The 26928-nt window shown below is 43.8% G+C and overlaps 1 protein-coding gene across 8 annotated transcripts in view; it reads right to left on the reverse strand.

Annotated features, from left to right (window-relative positions):
- The window catches only part of DMD (dystrophin), a 730751-nt gene that overhangs the window by 114620 nt on the left and 589203 nt on the right, over positions 1 to 26928 (reverse strand). For all 8 annotated transcript variants that reach the window (XM_075538193.1, XM_075538191.1, XM_075538194.1 and 5 more), the window contains one exon: positions 3227 to 3301. In XM_075538193.1, the coding sequence (XP_075394308.1) occupies positions 3227 to 3301 (75 nt within the window). The remainder of the gene's footprint in view (positions 1 to 3226; positions 3302 to 26928) is intronic.

Here is a 26928-nt window from a genome sequence, read left to right on the forward strand (position 1 = left end):
CTGAGGCCTGAATTTTACATTCATTCGTGAATTCACTTTGCAAGAACATTTTCTACCCTACTTAGGCCAGGCTCTTTGCTAAGCATTGGGGACACCAGGAAGAAAGGGAAAGGCCTACTCTCTCAAAGACTCCCACTAGCAGGAGGTTTCAGCATCATCACTCTGTAAAAGCACCAGGGGCCCCCTGCTTTCTTAGCATTTCTGACCACCATCTTGCTGGTCTTCACACACCCCTAAGAGTCATGGTCCTTTCTCTCTTCCTCAATTCTGGTCCTCAGTTCTGGATGACTTCCACCGAAATCCACACCTCCTCCATCTCTGTCATACACTCAAATATCCTATTCTAGACCTAATCCCTTGGAAGTGTTGTCTTCTTGAAATAAAATTCAACTATCCAAGGCTCTGGTTCCTCTCGTTCCTCTCCTGTTATCTCTTCATCTGTCTCTCTGAACTAGCCTCTCTCTCTCTCTCTCTCTCACACACACACATACACACGCACGCACGCACACACACACACACACTACTACCACCACCTCCTAATTGTCAACTTCCATTTTAGCACCTCCCTTCCACTACCCAACAGGGCCTGGGATCAATATGCTTTCGACCACTCCTGTACAAATCGTTTGTTCTGGGGCTCTACTGATTGGCACGGCTGTAAACACTCAGTTGGGGCTCCAGATTCCATCACGATATTTCTCAACCTCCCCCTCTTCTTTTCAGCCCAGGCGCTCTCCTCCAACTTCACACCGAAAGTGGGAGACTTTAGATGGCCATTGCTCACCTTCCTGCCACTGGTGTCTCAAATGCCCTGAGACAGTGCAGGTCCCTTACTCTGCCCTGCCCATTCCAGTGCAAGAGTGGCATCTCTTCTTCCTTTTTGCTTCTGGATCATGTGCCTACTTTTTTTTTTTAATCTCCTCATGCACCAACACTTTCAGTCTCACCCTCTCTGATTCTCATAGTCCCTTAAATATACCCAAATGTCTCTCATGTGCGAGTCTATGTTTACACTGTCAACTCCTTGGCTAACGGCCACCTCTCTTCACTCTTCTTGGCAAAGCCATTTCGACAAGAATTGTCTCTCTGTGCCCACTTTAGATTCATTATTAAGCCTACTGCACCACCCTCATCTTGTCAACACTTTCACCAACGTAACTGAACATCTCTGTAGTCTACGGGCACTTTTTCCAACTTCCTGACCTTTCAGCCATATTGGACCCCAAGGGAAAATCCTCCCCTCATGCCCCTCCTGCAGTGGATGGCACAATAACCTCAAGGGACTGTACTTATCCCACTCTGGCCCTTTCTTTGCCATCCCTTTGGTACCTGGCTCTTTCTCTGTCCGAAATTCCCTTTTCTAGTCACTCTCTACTCTCCTGGAGACATCTCCTCCTATCATTTCCAAAATATGGTTCGTATCTTTCTCCTGCATGCCTCTTGCACTAAGGCCTGTCAGTTCTCCTTCCTAAGCATTATTCCATTGTCTTTGCCTCTGTTCCTACTTTGATAGTTTAGTCCACTGGGTGGCTGGTTTACATCACTGCATCAAGGTCTTCTGCCTATTGGTCTCACAATACCCCAAGCCAGGCTTGGCTCTGTAGCCAGAATAGTCTTTCTAAATGAAAATTGAACCACGTCATCCCTTGACCAATGTCCTTCTATTCGCTCCCCACTGACCTCTAATTCCTTTAACTTGGGTTTAAAACGCCTTTCACAGTCTGCCTCCAGCTTCTCTCTGCAGCCTACCATAGCCCCACTCTGGGACTCAGGGCTTTAGCTATCCTGAAGTGCCTTCGGATTCTAAATGGTTCTTGGTTTCTCTGGACTCCAGGTTTCCACACCTCTAGCTTCTTTTGATCAGAATACTCTTACTCCCATTATCCTTTTGGAATTCCTGGTCTTAGAAATTCTTTGTTCAAACCTGCTCTGAAACCACAGCCCTCTCCCCTACTTTCTGTTCTTGCGTATGCTATACATACGTGACATTGGAATTGCCTGGTCATAAAATTTGGAGGTAGAGAGAATCTTAAGCTTTTACAGATTTTGGCTGGCCTTGAAGACACTGTGTACATTTCCTTAGGTTTCCAAACTTTATGGTCACCCTGTCTATCTCCTCGTTAGAGTCTAATTTCCATTAGGATAAAGACAGTTCCTATCAGCTAGCCTCATGACCAGCTAGACACATGGGAACACAAAATGACTACTACTACACTGTAACCCACGCTGCTGAGGACACTGGGTTGAGATAAAACAGGAAAGAAAAGAAATCGCTGAATGACACTGTACAATCTTCCCACAGAGATATGTTTGGCAAGAGCAGGAAAGTAAGCCTGTCATCTATCTTCTGTCACAGCGTTCCTTTAAATGCTACCATTCAAGTCAATGGACCACACGTGTCTGCACTTTGGGTTAAACAAGGCAGTTACAGTCTTTGAATACCAAGTGCAGTTTGAAGTTTGAACCGAAAAGAAACCAAGGTAGGTAGAATACTCCCAAACGCCCCGTGCCACTGAGTTGCTTCCGAGTCATAGACCCTGTACAGCACAGTAGAACGGCGTGCCTCTTAGGTTTCTAAGGCAGTAATTCTGTGTCCAGCCTCATCGTTCTCCCATGGTGGGAGGGGTTCACACCACTGTCTTTTTGGCCTGAGTCCTGATGCTTACCTCATGCCTCACTGGGGTTCCTTTATGGGCAGAGAGCCAACCATAGATCAACCCACTGCCATCGAGTTGATTCAAACTCAATGCAAGTCGATACAAGGTTTCCTAGGCTGTAACTCTACCAGAGCTGATAACCCTATCTTTCTCTGGCAAGGGTAAGACTATGCCAACCCAAATCTACTGTTGCTGAGCTGAGTCCAGCTCAGAGTGGCCTATCTAGGGTTTACAATGCTGGAAATCTTTGTGGGGTTTCTTGCAAGGGTAGAATCAGGGGAGATCACTCCAATTTCACCAAGATCAAGGTCTAAGCCACTAGCTGTGTAAACAGAAGGATAACTATGATAAAAATCCTACCCATTCAACATTAGTTGAAGACTGATTTTAGGCAATGCGAAAAAATTGTTAAGGTAAACATGAGGCCAGAGACACCCGAAAGAATGCCCCGGTGTTGCAATGAACTTGTAACAGTTCTGGCACCCCTTCCCAAGTTCAAATGACCCCATCTACTTTCTCTGCGAGCACATAAAAACTCCCAAGAGTATCAAGGATGGGTTAGTACTTACAGCAAAGCGCTTTCTGCAGTCTTCGGAGCTTCATGGCAGTCCTATAAGCGGAGAATCTGACATTATTTAGATCAGCTGAGGAAAAAGAAGAAGGGGAGGGGGACACAGAGATCACTTGTTATTTCATCAGACAGCACAAATAAAAACCCCTCATGATTTGCCAACCACAAAACCAGGTAGGGTTGGGGGGAATCACAGCCTTGCCTAAGCTCCAAGCTTTGGGAAGTTAAATGCTGCTGAATTGGGGAGAGAAAAAGCAAAGGTTGCAGAAGGGGTTTGGGCAGACACCCTTCCCTGTGCTCTTTGACAATCAGGAGAACAGACTTTTTGGGAACTAGTTCCCAAGAGGCACAAGAAGGCCAGGGATTTTTCTTCTCTAGATGGCAATCCAATTCTATTAGAGTGTGTCTTTGCCACACAGGATCCAACCCATGACAAAGAATAAGGAATGTACACCTGAAATAACGGTCCGAACTTAAAGAAACTATCAAGTGGCACTAGAACATCCCCCCCCCCCATTTACACAAGTTATGTGTACGCACTGTGTGATATTCCAAAATTAAGGACACATCTAAAAACAAATAAGCACTCATAATCTCATAATGCAAACATATGCATTGTTAATATTCTGAACATTTATTACCCAATGTGTGTGTGTGTGCAGTGTATTTGTCAAAAATAGAACTGAGGTGAAAATCAGCATTTATCTTCATAAGGTGTACTCATTCTAATATTCAGTATAAAGTAACAAAAATATATGGCTCTGTGGTTTCTACAGTCACCTACCCAAAGAACCTTGGCCTCACCTCGCCTAAGAGGACAGTTAGATGATGCCCTTACTCACGTCTGGGCTGGCCTTGATACGTCTCTTTTCTAGCATTCCTATGTATGTTTGTATGTATGTCTGCATGTTATCAGGAGAGACGAAAACAAAACAAAAAAAATAGAAACCAAACAGCAAACTCACTGCCCCTGAGTTAATTGCAACTCACAGAGACCCTATAGGACAGGTGAAACTAGCCCTGCTGATTTTGAGATCATAACTCTTTATGGGAGTAGAAAGCCTCATATTTCTCTCACAGAGCAGCTGGTAGTTTTGGACTGCTGACCTTGCAGTTAGCTTTCCAGTGCATAACCAGTAGGTTGGTAAAGTAGGACATCATATTTAGCAAAGCAGAGGGTCAGGGCAAAAGATGAAGAACCTCAACGAGTGATTGACACAGTAGCTGCTCCAACAACGGCCTCAAACAACAATGGTGCAGATAGTGCAAGGCTTTGTAGTATATCATTCTATTGTACATCGAGTCACTGTGAGTCAGCTCCAACTCCTGAACACCATGCCACCGCCAGTGCCGCACCACCACCACATGTTCAAGGAACCCAGGGCTCCTTGATGGCAATTGCTTGTTGTCTACTTAGGTCATATATATCAGAATGTAATGTATAACTCTTTTTGTGAAATGAAGGGGGAATGCAGCTAGAGCACTGACCGATAGATCCGAGTAATGCATAACCCAAAGAATGAACAAGAGAAGATCCTGACGAGCCAATTCAAGCGGCAGCCAAATATCCAATTCTAATGGGCTGGTTGAAAACGCACATAATTTATTCCACAGTCAAACTGCTCAGGGCAGCAATAGCTTTCTGAAGTTACAGAGACCAAGCATAGAAATTTGTGTTGCAATTAGAGGGAAGAGAAAAAAAAACTTTCTCCCTCCCCCAAAAAGCCTAAAAAATTATGATTTTTGTCATTTACTTTAAAATAGTCAATATAAGAAAAGTTTGATAATACCAAGTGTTACTGAGGATGCAGAGCAACTTCCGTTAAGAATGAAACACGGTACAATCACGTTGGACAACGTCTCAGGAAGTTGAGCATACACCTATCTGACAACCCAGAAATTCCACTAGCAGAGGATTACTCCCCCAAACACAAGATCTGTCCCACAAAGAGGTGTGAGCATTCAGAGCAGCTTTAGTCCTAATACCTAAAAGCTGGAAACAAATGCAGAGGAGAATGGCTCAGCACTTGTTGACTGCGGTATAGTTCGACCAGGAAATGCCAGTCTGCAAGACAAAGGCACTACAGATAACATAACAGGCTACACTAATCTAAAAAACATCCTGAATAAAAGAAGCCAGACATAAAAGGGCACATTGTGTTTGATTCTATGGATATGAAATCTGAAAGCGGGTTCCTCTGACCCATGGGGGCAGACCATAGATTTGGTGGGAGCCTGGGGGAGAGGGGGTCGGGAACCATCCACAAAAAAGAACACAATGAAATTTTGTTGAGGGTGATGCACATGTGATAGGTGTTGATTGTTATGGTGTTTATATGACCGCAGACATTTGTCAAACCACAAACTGTACTCGGGACCTTAAAATGGATGTGTTTGCTATTGCCTTTGAATTACCGGTATGCCTTCACATACTACACGTTTTTACCCTTGGGAGGCCGGGAACCCTCCTATGGACAGTACAATTTAGAGCTCAACTGCAGAGGTAGTCAGCAGTCTCCGTCACGGATTCACCCTCCAGGGATGGTCTCATTCACTGCCATCGAGTCGATGCTGACTCACGGTAATCTCATGTCGCTTTGGGAATAGAAAGCTCCCATGGTGCTGCTAGTGGTGTCGAACTGCCGGCCATGCGGATTGCAGCCCAACATGTCACCACCACACCACTGAGGGTGAAGCTAGCAATTCGTCCAAAAACCTTACCAGTGGCAGCTACAAGAAGTGCTTCAGTAATATTAGGTCTTATTACACCAGGGGGTTCATTAATTAGCTTCATTTATGTGTGATGGGTGTGTGTTGGTGATATTACTGGTTTGCAAAACATCAGGATGGTAAAAAAATAAATAAAAATAATGTTTAGACGCATTCCCACCCTTCCATCATCAGGGTGTGAGCTGGATCTAGCAAGAAATGGTGCTCCCGGCTGGAGTCCAAAAGGCCCTGCAGTGGCTCATTGGATGATTGGTTGCCAGAATTCAATTAGGTGATTGACAGGCTCTGACAGCTCAAGTAGTGATTGTCAGACTTGAGTCTGCATCAAAATCACCTGGAGGGCTTGTGCACTGGAGTGGAGTGCCATTTCTAGAATTCGCATTTCTAACAAGTCACCAGGGGATGCATACTGGTTTCTGGGTAGAGGACCATACACTTTGAGAAAGACTGTGTTACAGGGCATGGCCTGGGAGGGGGACCAAGCGTCTCTCAAATGAGCATCAAAATGTGAAGGGCTCAGCTGTCTGCTGCCATTTGCTGTGGTGCTGGGGAGCCAGGTACGGAGCCTGACAGAAGAAGGCTGAGTGGAGTGGACCCTGCTGGCGCCCTCTAAGCTACGCCAGTTTCCTCCCCAGTGGTAGCGGACCCCCGAGCCCGGAGCTGCAGATGCTAGGGGTCCGCCAGGCTCTCTTGCATTCCCTGTTAGGGACCCCTGGAGGCTGAGCATCAGGTGCCTGTAGCACTGCTTCAGGGATAGGTAAATAAATCTCAAGAGACAGAAACTGGAGCAAGGGTTCCATGGGAGTAGGAGCACTGGTAACGTGTTGAGTTGCTCACAAGGGAGGCAGTTTGCAAGGACCAGCTGCTCCTCAAAGATAAGGTTTGCTACCATCCCAAAGAGTTAGTCTCCAGCTCAAATGACTATTAATATGCGGAATGAATTTTTATTTTTGTAGTCACTTTAAAAAGTATGTTGATCTCTTATTCTGTATTCAAATAGAAGGCTCATCTTTCACAAAAGTTAAGAGTTACAATCCCCATTGTGGTAATGATTGTACAACTCTTACTGATATGATTGTGGTGAACTATTGTGTGATATATCGGTTCCATCCCAATAAAATGGTTTTAAATTTTAAAAAAAAGTAAAGAGCTGTGACTTCAGTGTGCCTTTTTGCACAGATTGTACGAATGTTTTGTGTCCTCCGGCTAATAAGTGGTCCCTTGTGATGGAGCTTCTAAGACTTGCTTTCATTAGAACCTGATAGCCAAGCTGAGGGTAAGAAGGTCACCCTTAGCTTCATCAGACTGAACAGCTAGCAACTTCTACCAAAGAGAACCAATGGGTTGGGCAGGTTCATCATGGGTCTTCCCTACCCACAGTGTGGTTCACAGAGTGGAAGAGGGTGCAGCTTTGAAATGCAGACTCTAAAGCCCCAACCCAGATTAGAACTCAGAACCAACATTTTCATAAGATCCCTAGGTGATTCCTAGCTACCTTCAAGACGAATGGAGTCAGTCATTGTGCATTTTAATAACAGGTCTATGTTGTCTTTTGATTTTCTACTTCTCTATATTCCATTTTGAGGACTTTAGGAGATTATTTAATGACTATTATAGTCAATTATGCCCCAAACCCTGTGGTTTGTTATAAACACTTAACAAATGCATTCAATAATTTAAACATCTCTATGAGGGTCTTCTCATGGCGACTCTGTAAGACAGCACAGAACTGCCCCTGTGGGTTTCTGAGACTATAAATCCTTATGGGAGTAGAAAACGTTATCTTTCTCCTGCAGAGTGGCTAGTGGGTTCAAACTGCCAATCTGGTGGTTAGAGGACCAATGAACGTGAACATGAGTCAGAATTGCTTCAAGAGCAGGAAGTAAAAGACTTCTTCTTTTTGAATATCCAGAGGTGAGTAGTCCTTCCTTGACTTTGTCCTGGAGGACAGCTTGACTCACAGGCTCCTTCTGTTCTTTGTTTCCCCTATTTACAAAAGTCGAGGTTCTGCCTTTGTCTCTTTTCCCTAGTCCTCGTGGCTTCTCTTTTTGGGTGGTCTTGGATAGGACATGGTATGAATTCTCTTGTGGCACTAATACACACAAAGAGACACAGGTCCTGCCCTTCGCTCCTGATTGGTGTTGAATCTTTCATCAGTCCTATCAGACTTTTTCTGCACTTGCTAAAGCAAAGCTCCTTCGGGTATAGTCATGCACAAGTCCCTTCGGCTCTCTATAAAATAAGCCACATGGAGAGCTAGAAATGCGCTTGTGGTTTAACACAGATCACCTTTCCCTTAACACGAGCCTGTACCTGCTCCCGAGGAAGAGGCTTCCGACCGCAACGTTCCTTTCATTCATCTGCTTACACCACAGTGTTGAGTGCAAGCTATGTGCCAACCGGACACCTTGGCACAAGTTCCTGGCAAAAGGTTTTCTCTTCTCTTTCCTTTTCTCTTTTTAATACTCCTTTTCAATTGCCTCTTACTTCAGCAGCCTAGTTTCCCACTTTCTTCCTTCTTTCACAAAAACCAAGAATCCTCCCTATTGACCCCAATCCTACCACCCATAGCCCCCCTTTCCCCACTTTTCCTAGTTCTATTCAGAATTCAGAACAAAGGGTCTAAATGAGGTCAGAGGCTGCATCCAAATCGCACAGCTATATCAAGAATTGGAAAATTCCAGGAGTTAAGAGATCGATCCAAGTGGAAGAAGCTGGGCTGGGTCTGCTTCTTTCAGGGTATGGCTCACAGGGGAAGAGGATTGGAGACAAGAATCTGAAAAGTTTCTGAAGCTCTAGCAGGAACTTTCCCTCCAACTCTTTCTATGGCACATTCTGCTTCAAGTTAATCCTGCCTGACACAGTTTCTGAATAAACCCAACTCAGGGCAGAGAACAAGCCTTCTGCTTCTAGTTTTTTCATGTACCATATTCCAAGCCATTCTCTAATAGGAATTCACATCGCTCCTCGGCCTTTTAGCTAAGATCAAGCGTGGTATCCAGTAGGAATTCACAATGCCAGAAGAAGGTAGTGGGGGGAGGGGGAGTCTAGTTTTTATAGTAATGGCACAAAAGCCATACAGATTTGTATCTGGTAAACATCGGTGAATTGCAATAGAATCTGGTGCCCTAAAATTCCTACTGGAGAGCATTAACCAGCTTTGTTGTGTGCATCTGCTTGTGTTGCTAGGATTCTGCAGTACCACTCCCTCTGATTTCCAGCTGGAAAAGATAAGTCTCCATCTTATAAAAGTGTAGGATGCGCACAGAAAGCTCAACATTCGATGCAGCTGCAAACAATGTGACATTGTCTTGGGTCGAGGCTTGGAGCTGACTGTATAGCTAAAGTATGCCAGAGCCCCCCATACCCCCCCTCTCTGGGAGACTGGCCTCCTATTTCTCTGGGAGTTGCTTTTCCAGAACTCTGATCCAAGTTGTAATGAGCTCACAAGCTCTCACAACCGGAACTCAAGAGGAGGGAGACTATCCAAGAAACCAGTTACACAACGTTTCCATGGCAGCTTCTCGAAATTGTACTTCAGAAGGATAAAAATGCTGAACTGTACATTCCTTTTCGTGCCTTGTACTATGTTATCCAGGACCGGTTCTAACCTAAAAATAGAGAAATCTAGAAATTTATGGAACGAGGGCAAATCTCAAACTAACTGCCCTCTGAAGTTTACCTTCATCACCAGCTACTGAAGCGAGGGCCCATTTGGTCTTCATTTTGAGACAGGAAGTAAGTAGATGGCTTTCCCCCTCTCCCGCCCCGCCCCTCCCACCCAGTCCTTGTTTACCTTTGACTTTCTCTTTGTTTTGGTAAAATGTTTCTGTTTCATTGTAATCCATGGCAGATAGTGGTGAGAGGTTTCTAATTCACCAGAGAAAGGTGCAGGACTGATCAAGTTTGAATCATAAATCTATGTTGGAAATCCTCTTGCCCCCAAAAAAGTGATAAACACTTTGCCATTTTAAAGTCATGGGATCACTTAGAAATTATTACAGAAATAAAATACTAAGCTTCTTCATTTCAATTTTGCTGCTAGTTTCTGTTTTTTAATAATAGTGTAAAGCTCCTGCTATGACTGAACTAAGGTCTAGAATGTCAAATGAGGGACAATTTCAGTCTAGCTTTCCAATGGATCGCAGAGACGTTTTCAGAAAGAGGAAGTTTCAGTAGGCTTCTCTGTTAGGTAGTGAGCTGCTGTAGGTTCCTTGCTATTGGTCTTCTAGTCACTGTCTGTGAATCTCTTCAAATGCCTGGGGCATTCATTCACTGTCATTGAGTCAATTCTGACTCCTAACTCAAACCGACAGGACAGAGGAGAACTTTCCCCTGTCGGTTTCTGAAACTGTGAAAAAACGTCTCTCCTGAAGAGTGGCTGGTAGGGGCAAACTGTTGACCTTGAGATTAGCAGCCCAATGCATAATTCTAATACTGCAAATAAAGCAATGGGCACATAATAAGCAGTTGAAAGAGTTTTGTAACACTTGCCCGAATAGAGCAGAGGTCAGGTCGAGTGAGCGTAAGGGCTTGGAGTGTAAGAGCTGAAAGAGTTAGCCAATCAGGATGGGGTTGGGAGGCCTGGCTGGAGAGACGCACGCCTACGAGTACTGCTGAGGGGAGGCTTTCCTAACTGAAGAACTGTATCTTAAGCATTTCTGAACCTAAATTGTAATCTGTGGATTTTCTATGACAAACACCCCAACTATGACTATTGCCTTGAGTTCTGTGTGGCCATTGCAATGGATTATCAAACCCAGCAGAGCAGTAGAAAATCCAGGGGAGGAGTTGTTGATGTCAGAATTGGTGAAGAGTTGGAGGGTGGAGATCTCTCTGACCTCTGCCTCAAGGGAATCATCCTCAGGCCAATGATGGTGATGCTCTGTCTCCTTTGTGAAATTAGCGGTAATATGCAGCCCCCAGGCCACTTTTGCAACTAGAGAAACTAATAATAGCCCCATAAGCTTAACAAGTGAGTGCTAAGAGCTGTGGGACCAAAAATGATTTCAACAGATTAATAAGTGCTATGGGCTAACGAATTCTACTTTCCAAAAGGAACATTAATTCAAATCTCCCAAGTAGTCGTGAGTGAAAATTAAAATTTACAATGTGTTTTTTGGGTCCTGTTCCAAACTGTATTTGTAGTATAATGTCCATTAAGCAGCAGCAACAAGGAGGAATACAATGGCTGCTGCTGCTATTTCCAAAGAAGCTAAACAAAGCCTTCTCCTCCTACACTCCTCTGCAAATATTCTATTATAGGAAGGTGGCAGATACTTTATTCACTTTTTAAAATACCAGTTCCTATTGAGACATCATTTATATATCATCCAATGCACGCTTCTAAAGTGTACATTCAGTCGTTTGTGGTCTTTTCATAGTATTGTGCAACCCGCACCACTGCCTACTTTGGGAGCATTTTTGTCACCCACAAAATAAACTGGTAGCCCTTAGCAGTCACTCTCCATTTCCCTCCCAACACCCCCAGCCCTGGACCACCGCTCACCTACTTGCTGTCTTCATGGATTGGCCTATTCTGGGTATTTCACAGGAATGGAAAAATAAAATACATGTCTTTTGTGAAGGGCGTCTTTCACTGAGCATGATATTTTCAAGGGTCATGAATTAGTACTCCATTTTCATTCGCCGAGTGCTAGATCACATTTTCTCTATTCATTCATCTGTGGATGAACATTTGCATCATTTCTACTTTGGGGCTGCTGTACACAAGACTGCTACAAACATTCTGCGTACATGTTCCTGACATGGGTCTTTCATTTTCTTGGGTATCCCTAAGAGTGGAATTGCTGAGTCATATGGTACAGAAACAGTGGGAAGGCCACGTATGACTTCCTGCAGCTACACAAGGTAGGAGAAGCTAGCTACACCTCCCCTGAGGTGGAGGTCAGACATGTCTCCGACCGCAAACCTTTTTGACCCTGTTCTAATTCCAACCGTCCCCCGCCCACAGCACTCCCCTCCCTTGCTGGGTTCGGGAAGTCAGTGTGATGGCGGCAAAGAACTCAGACAATACGCACGATTTGAGGGGGCATTAGAGAAGCTAACAGGTTACAAATGTTAAGGATATTGTTCTTCTGTCTGCAGTGCCTCTTCTCAGCCATGCTGGTAGGCTTCTCTCTCTCTCGGATCCCTGGCTAGTCCGACACATAGTCCACAGACCCACAGTCTGCCCCATTTGGGCAAGTATTATAACGCTCCTTTAGCTGACAAATGCCTCAAGAGCATTTCACTTTGCAAACCAGCCTCCTGCCCAGAGGCGTGCAGCTTTATGTGGTCCTGTACTTTGGGTCCAAACGTCATTGCTCTGCTTTCGTTTCAGAACCTCGACTCTCCTCTTTCTAGACCAGCGTTTCCCAAAGTGGCTGAGACTGCCCCCTGCATGGTTCAATGGGCCTGTGAAAGTCGATACCTACATTTTATTTTATCCTGGAACATGGGCTGCAGTAAAATGGGTTTTAATTGCCAGGGGAGCTCTCAGTACATATTTTTCCCAAGTAAGTTTGGGAACCAATGGTCTAGGCATGGCCCTCATGTGGGATCTTGGGTGTGCTTCAGTCTTGGTTCCTCCTTCTTGCTGGTCTTGGGATTCTGTCCTCCTGCTCCTGCCATTGTATGGCATACCCAATACAATAGCTAAGCTGACCAATACCTGAGCTACAGTCCTCTGCACCCAATCGACATGCTCCCACCCAGTCATTTGCTTGCAGTTACAAGACTAAAAGGACAGACGTGTTGTTAGGTAGCCAGATAGGAGGTTGTTCCTCTCCATGCCTAGTGGCCCCCTCCAGGAAGTTGGAAGCCAATAAAGGCTAAAGGGCATGTGCCAATTCAGGCCCTGAGCCAGGGGGGCAGTGCACCTAGGTGGGCGGTACACCTGGGTGGGCCCCAGTCTAGGCCAGGTGGGCTTAATTCAGCCAATGGGGTCAACCGGCACCCTTGACTGTGCCTCCCAGCAGAAGGTCCTAAAAAGCCTCAAGTGGGAGACCACCCTCTCTTTTCCACGTGCTCCTCCATGGTCCCACCCAGCCGGACCCCGGTCTGTCAGTCTGTCTGTCTCTATCTCTCTCTGGCCTGAGGCCGCCACGTGGGTGTGCAGTGTCCTGAGGGCCCATGTCAGTGACTGTAAAACCTGAGACTTCTGTCCTTTATAAAAACCCACATGGATCACAACGAGGCTTCCGCGTGAATTCTTTCTCGAGTGAAGCCAAGGACTGAGGCATTGCCCACCCGAGGAATCTCATAGAGGAATTTCACATCTCTCACGTATGGTCTATATTTGGCCTTTTGAAGAACGGCCAGCCTGTTTTCCAAAGTGGTTACACCACTTTACTAGTTGATTCTTTTTCCTTTAACTGGCGACCTTTTTTAAAATGTCTGTATTTTTTGGTGTGGTCATAATATAGAGATTAAACATATTTGCCAATTTAGAATTATCAACAATTTTTACAAGTATAATTGAGTAACATTGATTTTAATCGGCGAGTTATTCTTTTCCAAATGTTTTCATCACTCTTAACAAAAACTCACAACACCCTCAGCAAGAACTCTGCCCCTCCCCACAACCCCATCCCTGGTAACCATGAATAAACTTTAGTCTCAAGTTGCTAATTCTACACATTCCCTCATAATTATTATCTTTGCCAGCTTCGATTTTCTACAACAGGAAGGAACTCCAAGTCTAAATAGGCTTCAGCAAAGCCGAATGATTTAAACTAATTCTGGCTTACAGGCAAACGAACTTTGTTCCTTTCCCAGGATGTCTGGGCTTCAAAAGTTTGTTGGGTTGTTAACTTCCATCAAGTTGGTTCCGACTCGTAGTGACCCTATGGACAACAAAACGAACCACTGTCCGGTCCTGCACTATCCCCTCACAATTTTCCTTACACCTTTTAAAATTCTAATTCACAAGAAAGGCGGGTTCGCGGAATGTTTAGGTAATGATATAGATTTGTTGAGAATCCTTCAAGACAAAATGAAGAATTCTAGACTATAGGTTTTCCAGAATTAGCCATATTACCTTGGTTTCCAATGTTCTTTAATTATATTTAAATAGAGACCTTTTAAAATGGAAGCCCATTAAAACCTCATCATCAGGCTAGGGTCTTGCTTTCGTGGGGGAAAACATAACAGAGAAAAATCAATAGAAATTACACATTCAGACATGCATGAATTGCAGGAAGCCCAATCTGTGAATTTATAATCGCTATCAAATCCTATTTCCAGATGGGAAATGGAATTTCGTATTTGCCACCAGTGACTCTGTACAAGTCTCCTCCAAAAGGAAGGGGAGAAGCACTAAAGTATCCAGTGTGGTCCAAATGAGGAAGGCTGAGAATTGTAGAGGAGAGAACAGTGGTATGAGGCCTCCCTACTTCCGGCCACCCACCCCCTTGTCTCCTCCCCTATTCGGAGAAATTCAGCTGTGAATAAAAGATAGCACAGAATCATAACTGTAATTGTTCAAGGTCTTTCTGGTTTCTTGCTCTTGTTTGGCCTTCCTTGCTCTTGTTTGGCCTTGCTCTTGTTTGGCCTTTCTTGCTCTTGTTTGGCCTATTTTTGAGCAACACTGTTATCATGAAAGAGTTGGAATTCAAATGAGTTTTGTTCATTGTCAGCCACTGTGGTGAAAGATTTGTTGAGAAAGCATCCACTGAAGCCAATGGCTAATACAGAGTTTGGGAGAGGTACAATCTATCCAAAAGAGCACCTCTGAGGCTTGCCCCACCCCTCACCCCAGACAATTCTTACTTAAGCTTCAAATCAGGATGAATCTGAGCTCTTATACTGAAAACCTTGCCCAGCAAGTAAAATAAAATAATACGACTGATTCAATAAAGATTCTTGAGACAAAAATATCCATCTCTCCATCATCCTTCCATCTATCCTTTCAATACGTATTGAGTACATACTACATTGCAAGAACCACGCCAAATACATAGATTTTGTTCTTGCTTATTAGGTGCTATTCAGCCTGTTCCAACGCAGAGTGACCCTGTCTGTGTATGATGGAATAAAACACCATGCAGTGCCACGCCATGCTTTCAATCGCTGGCATGTCTGAGCCCATGACTGCAGTCGCTGTGTCGACCTGGGGTAGGTCTTCATCTTTTTCACTGACCTTCTACTTTGTTTATGGGAAATTAAATAGATTATTCTGCCCTGTTGGAGTATTTAGTCCAGTGAACGAGACAGATCACAGTCAATGACGCATTCACATGTACTCTGGATTGCAAGAGGGGCCCTGTTAGCATAGTGGGTTACACATTGGGCTGCTAATCATAAGCTCAGCAGTTTGAAACCACCACCTACTCCACAGGAGAAAAAGGAGGCTTTCTATTCCTGTTCGAGTTTATAATCTCAGAAATCCACTGCGGCAGTTCTACCCTGTCCAATAAAGTCTTTAGGGAAAAAAAAGATGAGATATTAAAAATCATCAAATGTGACTTAAGTTTTACACTTGCGTAAGCTTTTTCATATAACTGGTTTCAAAAATCATGTAAAAAAGTGGTGTACCTTTGCCCTAGATTTTTATTTATGTTTTAGATCAGAGAAATGGACTTTTACAATAATATGATTGACACTTAACCTTATTTCAAACCTATCATACTGTCTCACAGTTGGGTAACTTGAGGAAAACCTATATTAATAATGGAAATAACCATCAGCAGCAGTATTGTTAGGTGCCTCTGACTCCATTTGACAGTAGACTTGCCACACAGAAATTTTCTAGATTGTAACCATTACATCCAAGTCCTAGCCAGGCCTGACCCTGATTGGCTTCCTAGATCAGACAAGAACAAGCCTGGCATTCAACATGGGGACAGACCTCTGGTGGCATAGTGGGTTAGGAGTTGAACTGAAGGTCAGCAGTTCATAATCCCCCAGCTGCTCCTCAAGAGAATGATGAGGCTGTCTGGTTCCATAGCTTTACAGCCTCAGAAATCAACCGGGGGCAGTTGTACTGTCCCCTAGGGTCGCTCTGAGTTGGAAACCACTCGATGTCAGTGGGGGCTGGTGACAGACCAGTCTCCAGCTGAGGAGCTGGGTGAGCTGAAACCAACTTTCCAGTTAACCATTGAGTTCGTAGCCATTGCACCATTAGAGTTCCTCCAAACCAGCGGGTGAGTTCCACATTTGGTTTAGGGGAGCTCATCCTGCTGCCTTTGCAGTTTTGATCCTAACATTCTTCAGTTCTAATGTTCCTACCTCCAGCTCACCTGCTCAGCTGCCACATTTCTTCACTCTTATCTCCCAAGATTTCAACACATAATCTTTCTCCTAAACTCCAATCTCATTATGTTCTTTTCCAGGTAACCATCCACCTGAAGTCATGAGGCTGCAGGTAGTCTGCAGATTCGCTTGTGGGTTTGTTTGTTCCGTGTTTGCTGCTGGCTGATACGGGCTCCTGTAACTCACAAGCCAAATCGACTGCCTTCGCATTGATGCCGACTCAGCAACCCAACTGGACAGGGTCGAACTGCCCTTGTGGGTTTCCCAAGCTGCCCATCTTTAAGACTAGCAGCTGAGCTCTTTAACCACTGCGCCACCAGGGCTGTACTGGTTCGTATAAAGTGTCCTTTGTGGTGGTGGTTTTCTATTGTGAAGTGATTTGCCAATTGGTTTTTGTTTTGTTTTAATCTGGTTTCTTTTTCTCTTGCTTTCCTGGGAGAACACGAGGATTTGGTAAAGCAGGCTCACTATGGTGCATAGTGACAATAGTCAGCCAAAGCGGAGGCCCATCGAGCCTTCAATTGCCCAGAGCTTTTCAAGATTGCCCAGTTCCCACGCAGCCACTTTCAGATATTTCAATTACTTGGCCCCCAGAGGCATTTCTGTTTATATTTTTGCCAGTCAGGCCACTCCAGTATTCGCCCCAAAGCTGTACCTTAGTACCCTTTAAGGCTGCTATGAGTCGAACTGATGACAGTAGGTTTAGGTTTGGTTTAGTTACACTGTTTTCAGGTGGACATCGCAGCTCTTTGGGTGGTGGACTTCCTCCAATAACCAGCTAGCCAGGGCACAAGCAGTTGGCATTTCACACTCCACTACTAACTAAAAGGAGCCTGGTTCCACAGTGATTGAGTACTAGGCTGCTAAAAGCAAGGTGGTAGGTTCAAACCCATCAGTGGTCTCGGGGTAAAGATTCTCTCTCTCTCTCTCTCTCTCTCTCTCTCTCTCTCTCTCTCTCTCTCTCTCTCTCACACACACACACACACACACACACACACACACACACACACACACACCACTGCCATTCTGACACAAAGTGACCCAATGTATGGTTTCCAAAACTAAAAATATTTATGGGAACAGGCACAGCCTCACCTTTTTCCTGAGAAGAGGCTGGTGGGTTTGAACTACTGACCTCATGGTTGGCAGCTCCATGCCTAACCCAAAGGGCCACCAAGGCTCCTTCTGGTAAAGATAGCAAACTAGCAGAACCTATGGAGCACTTCTCTGACGCTGGACCGTACATTACAACCAATAGCCAAAGTGAGACTGGATGGCGCAGATACCTAAGAAGTTGGTGGCTCAAATCACCTTAGAGGCAGGTGCCAAGGCAGGCCTGGTGCTCTGTCAGAGCACCATAGAGCACAGTTCCACTCTGCACAAAGTGAACTGCCATCCATGAGTTGGAATCAACTCCATGGCAAGCAACTCACAGTAACAACTAACCTAAAGGTTGGCAGTTTGAACCAACCAAGGGAACCTTGGAAGAAAGGCCTAGGATTTTACTTCTATAAACATGAGAGCCAACAACCCTCTAAGGAATAGTTGGCATCCATAGCCTTGAGTCAGAGTTGACTTGACAATGATTCAACAGTAGAGGGATTGCGGTTGGGTTTTTTTTCCCCTGCCTTCCCCCCACTGTTGCCATAGTGTCACTGTGGCATCTTTCCAATGATCAATTCCTTGGACCCCCCCTTTGACTAATGTGCCCACACGAAATGATTGTGCCACGAAAAATATAGCCACACAAGAGCAGATGGGAAGACAGGACTAAGCCCCATCACCAGCCTACTGACTACACTTCGTTAAGTGACAATTACTTATACATTTCTAAATCACCAATTGCATTTATGTGAGCAATCATGACAAGTCTAATCACGTACTAAGCTAGGAGTTAGAGATAAAGGCTTCTAAACTACTGGGTGAAACAGAGCGAAGCATAATGGCCCCATGCAAATCCGTACACAGTCCCTCAGTGTTTGTGAAGTACCAAAGCAATACACACCTACCCCCCCCCTGTACTATACATAGACTGTTTCACAGTTTTCCAGATTACATGTAAAGGTGGGTCACACTGCAACAGAGGCTACACTCCAGTGAAAATGTTTTAAGGTGAGTGGAGCTAAACATGTGGCATATAAGCCATGTTATTTATGAAACTGATGATTTTCTAAGTTATCCTCTAAAGCTTAATTTCAGCTAAATTCAAATACCCAATGCATAGCAATACTGATTTTAAAAGAGTGCTATAATAAGAAATATCTTCATTTCTCATTCTTATTCTTGATGGACACCAAAACAATTCAACTTCTGAGGACATTAGGTTGTGTTTGCATATCACTAGCACCTAGGACATTAAATGTTGGCATTCAATGTTTGAATTGAATTATGGTCTGAGCACTTTCTAGCTTTCACCTGGTTTTCGCTGTTGAGGGCACTGATCATATAATTTTTCTCCAGAAAGAAGAAAGTATGCCTTTATTATAGTTGAATTAAGGAGCCCTAGTGGCGCTGGGGGCTAAGCATTGGGCTGCTAACCTCAAGATCAGTAGTTCTGGGAAAGAAAGATGAGGCCGAGTACTTCCATAAAGATTCTGCCTTTGGCATCCTATGGGGCAGCTCTACGTCGTCCTAAAGGACGACTGCACGTTGGAGCCAGCAGGACAGCGAAAGACGGCGACGACATGTGGTGGTAAGTTAGATGCTAGAATGGTTTGTTACTTGTAGTCAAATGTATTTCCAAACTCATGTCTCAACTGAACTGAAAGCCATGCAACGTAGAAGGCAAGCTAGAAAGAATCGGCTCTCTGAGGGCGGGGAAGTAGGCTAGCAGGAAAGCAATCTTGTGTCCTACTCTGTGGCATCACTCATGGTGAACAACCATGTCAGTTCATTTATGTTCAATGAACTTTTTAAATAGGTAAGTTGTCATGGGCAAGGCACTTTTCTCGACAGGAATAGAACTCTAGAGTGTGTGGGTAACCATTTATTGTGAATGGGACCAAAGAAATGTCCTTGAGGACTGGTCTGCCCTTCTCTGGCGGAGGAGAGTCCAGCTCTACATCTGGCGGAGGAGGAGTCCTCTGATGCAGGGATCGGATATTCCCCTCCCCGCACCATCCCTCTTTATCCTCTTCTGACACCAACCATCCCCTCTGCTGGGTTCCAAAACTCATTGTCATGGTCACAGAGAGCGTGGAGACCATGCTTATAATTATGGGGGGCTTCTTAGTGAGCCCTGGTGGCATAATGGCTTCAAATTGGCATGCTAAATACAAGGTCATCAGTTCAACACCATCAGCAGCTCAGTGGGAGAAAGATGGGGCTTTCTATTTCAGTAAAGAGTTACCGTCACGGAAGCTCACAGGGACAGTTTCCTGTCCTATAGGGTCGCTATGTGTAGGCATCACTCCAGGAGAGTTTGGTTGTTGTTGTTTTAGATTAGACAAATAAACAGGTTATAAAGTGTTATGAATAAATCCCTTCTGTCTGCACCACCTTTTCTTAGTCATGTCAGCAGCTGTTTCTCTCGTTCTTGGCGTCTCAGCCACATAATCCCTTGGTCTCTGCCTCCATAGGAAACCCACCCCTCATTCTGCCTCAAGAGCTAGGTGGTCGCAGCTCCTCTGCGCTGTCTCACAGTCTCTGCTCTTTGCTGCCTTGCCCACTTCAGGCAGAAATCTCATAAGTCGAACCCCAGTTTTTCAGCACATTTTTTGTGCTGAAAAACTCAGCTTATACACAAGTATATACGATAAATCATTTTGCAAAAAAATATTTCACAACCTCGCTCTGCTGTCGTATGTTGAAATTCTCCCTTAAATATGACTAGGGAAAAATTGAGGGGGGGTTATTGTTATTATTGTTTGAGATTTGGGAGATAAAAATTTGTTCAATATTTATACATGGATCAGAACCAGAAAGGAAACAACTGAAGATACGTAAACATCTAGGAACATTGTTAAATATGCTCTTTTCTATATTTGGTATGCTCACTGCAGGGAGGACCGGGGAGAAAGGTGAAAGGTCAACTGTCCAGAAGCCTACTTATATCATATGTCTATAAACGTGAAGCATGTGGCAAAGAACAATGTTTTCTTTGCCGTGTTATATGTTAATTTTTTTCTCTCAGAGACTAGATACCAGTGATTAGATCCTCCTAAAGATGTTAATATGTAAATCATTCTTTTTTTAAAAAGCCTATCACTTAGCAGCTGGTGCTGTTATAAAATTAATCAATGGCAAGAGAGCTTTTCATTAGCTAATGGATGACCCTGCCCTCCGACAGAGACTGCGTTGATGTTAATAAGGAAGGAGGCCTTAGGGATGGCGTCACACGCACGCTTCTGTGTGTCTGCACAATACCTTTCCATCTAGACCCCGACGTCTTAGGGTTAATTGGGGAAACATTTTCCTTTATCGCCTAGAAAACTTTGTTGCACTTTACCAATTCATTGATTTCGATAGAAAAAGTAGGCAAGTTCCAAGTGTCCCTGAACACCTCAAGGATGGCCCTATAGCCACGGGAGTGAGTCCTACTTCACAACACAGAGGAGCCATTCATTCTCCTGCTCTCTCTCCCTCCGTTTCTCACCTTACCTCAGCTTCCAGGCACTCCTATGGGCTCTCCCCCGCCCCCGCCTCCCTGCGCCTGTTTTCCTGTTTTTTCTCCTCAGACTCCTGGAGGAAACTCCTCTGACACACCAAAAGCATCCCTGGCTTTCCTCCCAGGTCGAGGTGACCCTTACCTTCAGCCCATTCTGTATCAACATATTCTCCAGGGTGTCAATGGACAACAAAAAATGCTGGGAGAACCAATGTTCACTGAGAACTCTGGGAAATTGCTGTATGTCACTGATCCCACTGCGCCCTCGTGATACTCTGATTTGCGTATTACCGCCCTTGTTAAAGGTGTACCCAATGAGGCTCGGGGACATTTAGTAACTTCCCTATGAGGTTGCAGCCTGAAGCCTGGACTCAAGGCCAAACTTTTTTTTGAGGGGGGGGGGGGGCATCCAACGTCCTAGATGGCCTTCCCCAGTCCTGTGCTTCATCGGAAACGGGCCCTGCCTTTACCCACGGTGTATTCTCATTAGAATCCTAATGAGAAAATTGGGCAGTATCCTTTGAAGGAGGAACATTTAGAAAAGGAAGGTGAAATGTGGGGTGGGGAAAAGGTACGGAAGCTGAGAGATCATAGAAGCCCTAAGACGAAGACATATAATGATGACCGAAAGAGAGGTGACAAGCCAATGGGACATTTGAGTGACTAAAAGGTAATTAACCAAAACGAGACCCACAGCCATTACAATTCATCGGTACCCTACATACTGTGCTGTGAGACCGTTCCTCTTTACAGGACCAGCCAGTCTTATCTTTCTCCTGCAGGAAACTGACTGGCTTTCTAAGAATCAAACATCCATTCCTTATCCAGAAAAGTTTTGAAAGTAAAAACTGAAAACAATCCCAGCTGTGTGAGATGAAGAATAACTCCTTCATCATTTCTACCAGAAAGGCATTTTGTTCCCAAAGGATTACGTAACTGGATTCATAGGGTTCAGGGCAACAGGTACTTCTAGGGTTAAATAGGATTCTGTGTATTGGTTCCAAACCATAATTTCTAACACGTTTTAAGCAACTAATGTAGAAATAAACTTTTGGAACACAGCCTGAGGGTAGGTTCAGAAAGGCCTAAATCTCATCTCAAGGTAGGAATGTGGTTCTTGCTTTGACTGTTGAGGGATTTAATGGTTACTGGGCAACGAGGAATTAAATTCTTTAGGTAGCTTTAACTCATCTCTACCTACTCCTATGGGTATTCTTCAGGGAATTACAAAAACCATAATTTTTTTGTTCCATAAGTAAAACACCAAAGAAGTAGAAATTTTGAATTCTAAATCTTTGTTTTCCAAATGAGGAAGCTAAGCACAAGAAAGTTGTGTCGTCACTTGTCCTGGGTTCCCTAGGGAGCTGGAAGAAAACATAAAGACTAGAAGTCAAGTTTTGTTCTCCGCTAAGCTCTTCCCTGACATGGCCAGGAACAAAATAAAAAGGTTCATTCTCAGGACTCCCATCCCTACTCTTTCAGCTTAAGGTTGATCACAATTTGAACAGAACCCCTGAATTTATTTAGCCTTGGCCAGTATCTGACATTCACATTAAACTTGGAAAAGGAACTTTCTCAGAAGCAAAGCAGGGATTAATTCACCTCCACCCCAAACTCGGTTAAAATTGCTTTGAGATATTGGGATTGTCCTAAGACAACGAGTTCTACTTTAAACTCATTGTTGGAGTTGATTCCAACTCACTGTGACCCTATAGGACAGAGTAGAGCTAGCCCTGTGCATTTCCGAAAACTGTAAGTCTTTACAAGAATAGCAAGCCTCCTCTTTCTCCCCCAGGGCTGCTGGTAAATTCCACCTGCTGACCATGCAGTTGGCAGCCCGATTCATAACCCACTTAGACACCAGGGCAGCTCTTCCTCAACAACTCTGACATATAAAATCATGATTGTTCTAAAGTGGATAGAGTTACAGGAGACACAGATGTGAATATTTCTATCCAAGAGCTCAGCAGGCCAAATTCTGAATTACAAAGGTAGGTTATAGACACTTCTTTAAATGTATCAGTCCATGAACCATCTCGTAATCTCTGCATTTTCCACTATGATTATCATCACTCCCTCTGAACACTGCCGTGTTTGATGGGTTTAGAGGTCAAGAGGACTAATTGGCATTTATAGAGCTTTGAATGGCTGTCCAAGTTTGATGTAAAGGTTTATTTTAAGCTTCTGACCTTTATTTCTGGGGTTTGGTCTTATAAAAATACTAACATAACTCCTCATGGAACACGTTTCCATTCACAACCTGTGCAGTCTGTATGCTACTTAAAAAATAAAAGATTAAAGCTGTAATTTAATTAAATCCAAGGTGACGACATCAAAGAACAAAACACTTTGTCTTTTCTACTGTAAATATGTAACACTGAAGCAAATTTATTTGGAGGAGGGGCTTCAAAAAGTACCTGTAAAAATCCCATTATCTTTTTATTCTTTGTTCCCATAAACTTTTTGAAGCCCTTTCTGGGTTCGTAATGTGTATATATGTCTATATACCAAATATCTACAGGAGGAAACAAATAAACCATACTATTAATTGCCTCTAGGGAGGGGCAGGGGGGCGTCTGGAAAGATCACAACCTCAGAAACAATATGGGGCAGTTCATATCAACTCGATGGGTCTTACTATGGGTTGGCAATAAATACATACATCCTCATTTAATAACTCCAAACCTTGATATCGTTATTTCAGTCTCAATTTGACAAGGAAGGTATCCATAGGCCTCACTTCCCTAAGGATTAAAACTCAAATCTGTCAGATCCGAAAGATACTCTTCTCACACGCTCGAGTTCCCTCAACTTCCCTAAGCTTCGGTTTCTTCATTTATAAATGGAATGCATTTTCCTAGGGTTGTTGGCAAAGATACAAAGCCGAAAGACCAAACCCACTGCCATTGAATCGATTTGAATCGTGGAGACTTCGTGTGTTACAGAGCAGAACTGAACTCCATCGGCTTTTCATGGCTGTAATTTTAGCGCCATGGGCTTTTCTTCTACAACACTACTTGGTGTGTTTGAACCATCGATCTTTCCATTTGTCGCCAGTCATAACCTGTTTGTGGAGCACAGCACCCAGGACACATACTTGTTCACTAAAAGACAGGTTCTTTACTCTGTCCCTCAGTATTTCATGCTACAAAATGTCATAATAATACAAGTACTTTTTTTTAAAAGAATCATGTGTTGACACTAAAATCGTTACTGAGTTCTCACTTTTCAAATACTGTGGTGTCAATTTAAGGATTGGGAATGTAGGGGTGAAGTCTGGGTTGTCAATCTGGGGACAGCCAATGAGACTTCTGTGTGGGCATAGCCTTCTCCTGATAATTCTGAAAAATCTGGGACTTGCTCCTTGGAAGCAGAAGACACCTCTGTCTCTCTGCTACTTCCTGGGAGACATTGCAGAAGACAATGGAAGCCGGAGAAGTCACAGGGAGACCCCTGCCAGTGCTAAGATGTTTCCAATGACACTGGATCCAAAATCTTTCTACCTACTGGCCTGTGATCTTCTGCATTCGGTGTCATTACATGTGTTTTGTGAGTCTGAAGAGAACTTTATAGATTGATATTGGACATATGGGCTAATATCGGATTTATGGACTTGATCTAGACTGGGCTGGGATGTTTTTTCAGTGTTCAGTTGCTCTTGTATATAAATCTTTTTCTTATACGCATTTGTGTGTCCATGGATTTGTTTCTCTAGTCTATCCAGACTAACACAAATACTTTCCAAGTCTTCCCTCTTTGCAATGTCACTCTCATCTTCCAGGAAGAATGTATAACCGAGGGGCGCTAGATCCTGGAGCCCTCTTTTTGGAGTACTAGTGGGCTGCAAATTGGACTGTGAACAGGAAGGTCAGCAGTTTGAAACCACCAGCCACCTCCATAAAGAGGTAAAGCACAGGGGGCAGTTCTACTCACAGGGTCACAGTACGTGGGAATTGAATCAGTGGCAGTGAATTTGATGTGTGTGTGTGTGTGTGTGTGTGTGTGTGTTTTGCTTTGTGTTTGAGGAGCTAGATCACTGGTCTAGGAGTTTAAAGGCCATTTCAATCCTAATTATGTTATGAGAGCGAATCACCTTATTTTCTGAGGCTCGTCTGTACAGTGGAGGGAAAACAGTATTTCCCATAGCGGTTGAGAGGCTAGATGAGAGATATATCCTTACAGAGTACTGCTGGCATCGTGGGCTATGCCCTGTACTGCTCCCCTAAGGTCAGCTCAAGCTGACCTCATAGTTTAAAGTCTTGGAAACCCAAAGGGGCAGTTCTATTCTGTCTTATATAGTCACTGTGAATTCTTCTCCTTATTGCAATGGTAAGAGCCTCAACATCTTACTTACCACAAAATAAAATAACAAATCTCTCCTGCTCTCTTAGTGTTCGCTGCATCATGCTGCCCGGTTCATGAAAGTTCCACGCACATTGAACAAAAGGTTTGCTGCTCCTACGCCATCCCCGTTATTGGTCCACTGTGCTCCATGGTGCTTTCATTGGCTAGTTGTGGGTAGTGGATTTCTAGACCTTCCCTGAGTCCATATTGTCCTGGAAGCCCCACTGAAACCTGTTTCGCATCATAACTGCGCATGGGCCACCACTGACAAACAAGTGTTGGCTATGTGTTTGCTGCACTGGATTAGACCCAGGAGTTGGCCTTTGGCCATCTGCATGGATGGTGAGAATTCTACCACAAAACCTTCGATGCCTCCTCTCCTAGCCCGTCCTTACACCACTTATCAAATTCTTCCAAAACACAGACTTTATCCTCTTTCTTTCTCGTGAAGAGATGAGAATGTGCTCCCATTGCTAATTAAATTACATTTCAATTCCTCATTCTAAAATTTAAGGCATTTGATTTATTCCAATGGCACGGCATCAGGGTTTTCCTCCAAATGTGAAGTACATTGTCACAGAACAATGTCCTCACTGATTCTCAAAACAAGCCAATCTTTCTCTCAATTATACCTTTGTTTATGGGACTGCACTATCTGGAGTATCCTAGCCCTACATTTTAATTTACCTAAGTACTAAAAAAAATATTTCCTAGAAAAATCTTTTGTTCTATTCTCTAAACAGCTTTCCCTAATGATTCGAATCAATGTTGCTCTTTCTAGCTATACTGCACAATGACATTGAACTTAATTAAGTTATTATAACATTTACTAACTGTTTTATATATGCCAATTATAATCACCAGTGAAGACAGTAAAATCTTTTGTGAAGCTGACATATGTGCTTTAGAATCTTTACACAATAGGTAGAAAGATACTGGGCAGTGATAAGCGATGTATGTTTTGCTGGTGTTTTCTTGTTAGCTTGAATTCAAGCCTTCCATCATTCCAAATTAAGATATTGAAATTAGTGTTGAAAAATAAAAGTTATACACTGACATTCATTTAAATACAGGGACTAGAGAAAATAGTACAGTTGCTATTTGGGTTCCAAAACCAGAAAGAACTGGAAACAACTTAAATGTCCCCCTACTGACTACAAATAAGAGGTGTTGTGTCTACTTTTAAAGGCCAGGAGTGCTAGGGCCTGAGATATTCTAAACCCTGGATCACAGGAGACCCTGTAACATAGAGTACTGGTTCTAAAACACGGTCAATTCCATGGTTATGAGAGGAAAAACCAATGCCTCTTAAGTAAATGGGTTAAAACTATAGCATGTATGAGTTCCCGTCATTCAAGAGGCAGAACACAATTTTCCTCCTTTATTCATTGCATAACAGCCGTTTATTAAGAGGACTACTGTAGCTTAGAATTCTGCATATCTGAAAAAAATGTAAAGAGACTGAAGCTGGTCTACTGAATCAGAAAATCTAATTTCCTGTTATAGAAGCAAAGGAGCCCTGGTGGCGCAGTGGCTTATGTACTGGGTCAATAACCTCAAGGTCGGCAGTTTGAAACCACTAGCCACTCCACAGGATGAGGCTTTCTACTTACCTTTCCGCTTGACTGTCTTGGCAGCCCATGAAACAGTTCTGCTCTGTCCTAGATGATCACTAGGAGTCCGAATCAACATACCCTGGCAAAAGGTACACCCCACGTTTGCAAGAGCATGTCATTACACTTATGTGAATCAAACAGCAACGACTT

This window comes from Tenrec ecaudatus, chromosome X (genome assembly GCF_050624435.1).
Source record: "Tenrec ecaudatus isolate mTenEca1 chromosome X, mTenEca1.hap1, whole genome shotgun sequence".
In the NCBI taxonomy this organism is placed as follows: Eukaryota; Metazoa; Chordata; class Mammalia; order Afrosoricida; family Tenrecidae; genus Tenrec; species Tenrec ecaudatus.